Raw genomic sequence first — 7,807 nt, 5'->3', positions numbered from 1 at the left:
CCATATTTAATTTGTAACAAAATAGGCGGGTTCGGGTTGGGCCAACAAATTTCAACCTGTTTTGCCATGTCTAATGTTAAGTTTTCCAAAGACAATCTATAACTTGACCTTGATAAGCTATTTGGGGTCATGTGTGTGTGTTTGGACGAGGTAATTTTTGTTATCTTATTTAATTTATTGTTTAGAAATATAAATGTACCTTAAAATGTGCAATGCTTTAAAAAGATGCATATTCCATTTTTAAATGAAATTTAGTTGAGGCAAACGAAATCTCAGAGAAATTGTATTTCCAAAAGACAGCAAATCTAACTACAAAGGACTGAGCATAATTTTTTGGGAGAAAAAAAGTTACTTGAATAAAATTGTAAGCTTGTAACAATGAAACTCAGAATTTGTTTGAGAAGTGATGAAAAGTTTAGCTGATTTTGAGTTTTTAGCTTATTTTTTGTATTATTTATGGGTCTCATTGTAATTTTTAGTACTATTCATTGGTCCTATTGTACTATTCAATAAGTTTTTAACTTTTTTATTTTTACATTTTGAGCGAAAAGTTTTCAATTTCAACTAAATAATATGTCCCAAACCCACCTTAGTCTATGATGAACATCTCCGGGCTTTGTTATTTACATGATACTAAGATAGCAATCAAGCCCGAATGCCAGTCAAAAGTATTGGGTTTGAGGTCTTACGGCCCATCATACTGGGCCGTATCCAATTAATTTGACCGCAAAAGCCATTTTCTAGAGAGGAGCTAGAGAGAGAGAGAGAGAGAAATCTGTGAAATCCTAATTAGCGATGGATCTTCTTCACAATGCGTATTCCACTGTTTCAGATGACGAAGACGAAGACGAAGACGAAGAAAAATCCGAAACCAAGCATCAAATCCTGTCACTCCCTTCTTCCAAGCGACCCAAACCCGATAACCCGTATTCCACTACCACAACAAGTACCAGTATCAAGCCGCATTACCCGAGCCCGAGCCTCCAAACCGAAGCTCCGGTTCCTGGCAGATACGTCTCCAAAAGAGAACGCGCACTCTTCGGTTCGTCTCCTAGGGTTTCCGACCCGAACCCGAACCCACCTTCCACCACCACATCATCCTCTGCCTCTGGTACTTGCTTTCTACCTTTTATAGATTAGCGTGATAAATTTATCTTAAATCATTGTTAATTGTAGAATATTTTGTGGTTTAGTAATTTACATTATGGTTAATTTGAAAGGATATTATAAATTAATTTCTTTGATTATTAGTGTGGATAGCTGTAATTAATTGTTTTACATTGCAAAATGATAACTTTTTTTATATTAATCAAATGATAATGATGTAGAAATGATACCACAGTAATGAGATTATTTTTTGGTGCTAAATATGTTCTATGAAACCATTTAAAAGCTGAAGGTCAATTTCCTATATCTCTGTCACTTTTTTTGGGGGGTGGGGAACTATACCCGAAATTCGAATGTCCAAATGCGTTTAAAAGATGATAGTTTTTGTACCTTTTGATTATTAATAAGTACCATTTTCAAGGGAGCAATGCTATGGTGTGAAATGTATATTGGTTGGGCCATGATTTAGGTATAATGGAAGTTTTTGTGAAAATTGCTTGTAACTTGTAAGTTTGCAAGAGCTAGACAACTTGGGTTCGATCCCCACTAGGAGTTCCCTTGGATTAACTGATACACAGTTCTGGTGGGAGGAGTCATGTATTCGTGGTTACTCTGCAAGGGTCAAGGGCTTTGCGTTGGTGAGGTTCAATGGCATCTTAAAAATTAAAAAAATAAAAAGTTTGCAAGACACACATTTTCTTTTTTGGAAGACAGGGTATGAGTTGTGTTTCTAACTTCATACCAAGTGAATTAGTAACATAAAATTTTTGGAAGACCTATTGATTGGTGGTTGGTCATCTCTTAGCATATGGTCTGAGTTCAACCCTGTTGGTAACCAAAGTCGTTTTAGTAATTATGATGGTCTTATAGATTAGTCAAGTGCTGAAAGAATCGAATTTCCAGAACTTAAGCAAAAAATAAAAGCTCCTATAAGCTTTGAAGATAAATGAGGTTCTAAAAATTCATTGTTAAATGAGTGGTTTGAATTTTGACACACCATCAACAACTTAAATAGATGCCGAAATAGTGTTAATTGTTTGAATGCATTGATGTGGAAAAATTGAAATTACTCATTTAACAATGAATGCTTAGGATTTTAAGAACTCTATGGCAGAGTTACCTTAGGAATTTTAGAGGATCACAATCCGTTATACTTTAATCTTTGCTTTCTTTTAAGTACAAAATTATTAACTTCTTGAATCATGAGCTAAATTACTGCACCAGTCTGCCATTGTCCGATGGTGTAAACATCAGAATGAGAGAGTAACTGAAAGTGTACTGCATCTGACAGCCATTATGGATTTGGTCATTGATGTTGACATGGCTAATGGAGATCTGTCTATATAGCATGGTGTGATATGCACAAATCAAGACATGGAACCAAACTTGTACTTATTGGCCTCTTTCGTAGTATTTGGGTTAATACTTCTCACATGTCATATTATTTGCTATTACTAACTAATCAAGTTCTATATCATGTGTTTCACATAAGTATACTAAATATTTATATTGTTTTAGGTGTTTATTGCATTCAGTGTTAAGGGGTAAACTTGATTTAGATGAATATCTTTATTATTGGTGGAAATATGTTACTGTTGCTAGTCTAAGCTGTTCTGTTATTGTTCTCAGTTTTTGGGAGTATTTCAGATTCAAATATACCACATGATATTATGTTATCATTGAGATGTCAAGGAGAGGATCGCACACGGCTAGGACGAATATCTGAGAGGCTAACTATAGCTCTACATGGCCATACAAAGGCTGTCAATGCTATACATTGGTCACCAAGTCATGGTAAGTTCTTTTTGTTAATTAGATGTTGATTTAATACTTGCCCTATTTTGTATTGTTATTGTACCCTACAGTTTGAAGTTATCATTATTTGCAGGTAACTTTATCAAGTAATCTGTAATTTTAATTTATTTTGACTTGCAATGTGTCTGCTACAATATTTAATAACAATATTGAGCAATATTTATGCTTATTGTATATATTGCTTGCCTCATTGATCTGTTGAATAGAGTTAGTCTACAGCCCATCTTCTTGCTTCTGCTGGGATGGATCACTCAATCTGTATATGGAATGTATGGAGCAGAGATCAGAAGAAGGTGCGTGTGTTAAGCTTCCACAATGCAGCAGTAAAAGATGTGAGATGGTCACAAAAAGGATTGTCTGTGCTTTCTTGTGGATATGATTGCTCATCAAGGTTAGTTGATATCGAAAAGGGAATAGAGACTCAGGTTTTCAGGGAGGATCAAGTTGTTGGCGTCATAAAGTTCCATCCTGACAACTGCAACCTCTTCCTTTCTGGGGGAGCAAAGGGTCATCTTAGATTATGGGATATTAGAACTAGCAAGGTGGTCCATGAATATATACGAAGTCTAGGCTCGATCCTTGATGTTGAATTTGCCATCAATGGAAAGCAGTTTATCTCTTCTAGTGATGTTTCTAGAAGCAATGTCAGTGAAAATTCTATTATTGTTTGGGATGTCTCTCGACAGGTTCCGCTTTCTAATCAGGTAAGTGAGTCACTCAACATTTTCCTCCTAAACTGTTGGTGGGAGTTTCTTTCTCATCTTGTTGGCATCATTGATTCGCCGTTCCATTGCTTAATGGAAGTGACAGAGGCATTGTGGAGTGGATCATAACTCTTTTATCCCAAAACTGTGTTCATTTATCTTATCAAAAAAAAAAGAAAAAACTGTGTTCATTTATTGCTTACTATATAACCCACTTATCTTAATTTTGGAGTTTAACTTATTGAAACTTGTTGAAATATATCTTTTTCCATACTCATAAGTACTGCTATCCATTTAATTAACTTCATATCTTGCTCAGAATATGTCCTTAAAGCCTTGCCAAGCATATCAATTCGTTGGGTATAATCCAGTATGATTCTTTTGTGGATAGGTAACAATTTCTTTTTACAAGTCAATGATTTCATTTGAAAAGAGCAAAAAGGGCGCAATTGTAGTACATGGGAAGTACTCATCGGTAGTGCCAAAAAGGGGGAAAAAATACAATGTATTTAGAAAAATTCATATCAGCTAGAAACTCTATTCAAAGTTTGAGTCGGTAAAATATCCAGTATGAAATTTTATCCACCAATGAGTTTATTTCCCTTTTGGGAAATTTTCTTTTATTTGAACTTCTATGTTTTTGTTATTCCTGTTCTCAGTCATTGGTAGGATGTGATTTTTATAATGACACGAAAAAATTGCAGGGTGTTTTTGTTTTGTTAATATCAAAGAAAAATTTTGTACTGTAGCAATCGGTGAGTCATTGACTTAAATGAATTGGTTTTGACTTTTGATGATATGATCCATGGTGCTTTTAGTATTGATATTAGTATAGTTATCATGCTTTTGTTATTTGATAATGGTTTGAATTAATGGAAGCTTTTTAGCAAAACACTTTTAAATAGAATTCACACTCATGTCAGAATTGACGCTGCTCTTTCTTTCCTTTGAAGAGGCATCTGACATGTTGGCTGCTTAACAAACACTTTGTTTTTCCTTCACAACAGAATTTTGTAATTTTAGCAAGGATTAATGACTGAGGCCATCGGGCATAGTCAGCAAAACATTTTTTTTTGCCTACTGAGAGTCTAATGGGCAGACACTTTAGTTCTTGAAATTTACAAAACATTGGTAAGTCCCCTAAATCATTTAATTTGTCACAATCAAGTCCTTTCGTCTACATTAATAATGCCAATAGATGGCGTATCACATTAAATAATTGATATGGTGAAGTAGGACAAATTTAGAAAATGGGTACTCATGTGCTTGTAGTGGGTTTAGGCTCACGGAAATTTGTGGATCTAGGCTTTAGATTTGTAGAAGAAAAGGTCAGGCTCAAATTTCACCAGAGTTTGATAAAATGGAGAAATGAGGGCAAGAATACTATTTCTCTTGAAGCAAACAAGTAACTAGAAAATTTTGGACAGCATTTGTGTTTAGGAATCAAAGTTTGGTTTGATGAGTTATTTGATGGTTTTAGTAGATAAAGTGCTTGAGGTTTTAGGATTTGACAGGTGAGAGGAAGCACTTGATTTGGAGTTGTAAGGAGGAAGGATATAATTCTTTTTATTTTTGATTTGTTCATACTGTGAGTAAAATTTATGGTGTTGAGGGGCTATATGAACACTACCACAAGAATATAGAGAAGAAAGGAACAAAGTAGGAGAAGTATCACACTAGGTAACACATGCTTCTCATAACCAAATAATCAATTCTTATTACTCAACTCCTCCAATTCTTTGACTACATTGAGCATAAACATATAGGACTTCTTTCTTGTACTACTAGCATTAGCACTCCTATTTTGACTAGTAAACCAAAACCCAATAATGCAATAAAAGACTAACTTACATTCAAAGCAAATAAACATAAAATATGTAGAATCTCATAACTCAACTAAATTGCCAAAATACACTTAATGTGCAGGAGTTATGGAAATTACAGTTATACCGCAAAATACAAACTAACCTTAACCCTAAGTTATTTATCAAAACAAAACTAACCTTAACTTGTAAAATAAAAGCCCAAATTAAAAACTATCTCAACCCTAGAATACTTATAACTCGACCCTTAAAACCATGTAACCTTTGCTTCAATTAGACTTCAATCATTGACCCTATAAAACAATCTTAAATAGACAATTTCAAAGTGTCAATAAATTAGTCTTCCATGGCTGCATCACATGGCATAACTTTATGATGATTTGGCAACTGGAAGTTCATAAAGAAGGGCAGGAGAGGAAGAAGGGGAGCAGGTAGAGGCAAGCCTTTTCAGACACTTGGAGGGAACAAAATGGTCTATGTGGATTTCCAGTTATGAAATCATCACTAAGTATTGTCATTTCAGCTATTTAATGGGACACATCATCTCTTGGCACTAGTGAGACAGATGTAAGAACTTGATTGCTACAAGCCAACAATTTAAATAATTGAAGGGACTTGATTGTGCCTTTTTAAATGTTACAGACCAAATTGGAACCTCTTCTCAACTTTAGGGACCAAAATAGGTGTTTACCCAAGTCTAGTTGGTACAGGACCATGTACAAGTAATTTATATTGCTGTATAAAAGTAGGGATGGTTAAAAGTGTGGGTTGTTATAGCACCTAAAATTCTTGTCCTACGAAAAGGCATTGCACATTAGGATTAGTCACGATAGATCCAACTTTTTAATTATTCCCTCAAGATTTAGTGTAGATACAATCTATCTTATTATTCCACCAAGATTTAGTCAAGATCTAACCTTTTTATTACCTAATACTTTCTAAACCTTTAAATTTCAAACCCCATTCAAGAATCCCTTTAGAACTTATCAAGAATCCTAAATGAGTGATGAATTTCTAAAGATCCTACATCAAATTGGTATGAATACCCACTAAAGCTTTTGTCTTGTGCCAATCATACTCTTTTTCTTCCTTTAAAAAAAAAAAAAAAAAAAATCAATATTTGAAATTCTAGTTTTGGTCCTTTCAGTTGAGAAAAAAGATGGTAATACTTTAGCCTCATGTCAACATATTATTCCACTGTGTGAATCTTAGTTTTCACTTTTATTGCTTGGTGAAAGTAAGGGAGGTCTCTGTTTTCTCTTGGCCATTGACGATGTCCATTCCTGATAGGCATACAAAATTTGGGATAAGGTCTAATAAACAAAATAGTCGAGATACTGATGCCATGTATTAATGACAGGTTTTGATCCTGAGGATTCTTAGAATTTTGGTTTATGCGTGTACTTTAATACAGTTGATACTGTGTTTACAATGCTATATGCATTTTGGATTTGGAGGGTGTCTTAAGATCACATGAATGTTAATTCCATTCCATTGTTTTTATCAATTGATTAGATATTTTATAAAACTTCTTTCTTTGCTAGCAGGTTTATGTGGAAGCATACACCTGTCCTTGTGTTAGGCGCCACCCATTTGATCCATTTTTTGTTGCCCAGTCAAATGCAAATTATATTGCAATCTTCTCTTCTAGTCCTCCATTCAAGCTTGACAAGTACAAAAGGTATGAGAACCATGGTGTCTCTGGATTTCCAATCAAATGCAATTTCAGCTTGGATGGGGAGAAGCTTGCTTCAGGCTCCTCGGATGGTTCTATTTACTTCTACAATTACAGGTCCTCCAAACTTGTAAGAAAAATCAAAGCATATGAGGAGGCATGCATAGATGTTGCTTTTCATCCAATCATGCCTAATGTAATTGCTTCGTGCAGTTGGAACGGAGATGTTTCAATATTTGAATGATTGGCCATTAATGATTATTTTACAATTGCTGGAAGGTTGGACCTGCTAAAGTAAAAGGAAGGATGTCAAAGATGAAAAGACAGGCCATAGTATGTCTGGATGTGCACTTGTACAGTGTTAGCAACAACGCTTTGCTTTGCATCTAATCTTTTTTGTGTGCAGTATCCTTTTTGCAGCATATAGTTTATATGTGTAAGGAAATGTTATAAGGAACTTTATCATGGCTAGAGAGAATGAGAAGAAGAAAATATAGGAAGGGCCATAAGGCGTGCAGTTTTGGCTACTATTAGCAACTATGCTTGTGTGCTTTGCATCTAATCTTTAAGTGGTCTAGGATGTGTTGTATCCCTTTTAAAGCATAAATGTATTTATGTTTGGAAATGCTATAAAGAACTTTATATCTCGCGTAAAAATAATGCGGAGTTCCATCAAACAATTC

The 7,807-nt window shown here is 34.6% G+C and overlaps 1 protein-coding gene across 1 annotated transcript; it reads left to right on the top strand.

The window, feature by feature from the left end:
- Positions 1–762: 762 nt before the first annotated feature.
- On the top strand, positions 763–7,764 carry LOC142640914 (uncharacterized). The gene is made up of 4 exons (XM_075815233.1): positions 763–1,111; positions 2,737–2,901; positions 3,142–3,626; positions 6,997–7,764. Exons 1-4 carry the CDS (start codon positions 796–798, stop codon positions 7,366–7,368), a joined length of 1,338 nt encoding a protein of 445 aa, XP_075671348.1. The 5' UTR covers positions 763–795; the 3' UTR covers positions 7,369–7,764.
- Positions 7,765–7,807: the final 43 nt, after the last annotated feature.

This window comes from Castanea sativa, chromosome 6 (assembly GCF_040712315.1).
Source record: "Castanea sativa cultivar Marrone di Chiusa Pesio chromosome 6, ASM4071231v1".
NCBI classification, from domain to species: domain Eukaryota; kingdom Viridiplantae; phylum Streptophyta; class Magnoliopsida; order Fagales; family Fagaceae; genus Castanea; species Castanea sativa.
Note: the sequence above shows the minus strand (reverse complement) of the source record. Positions and strands in the feature narration are given on the sequence as shown.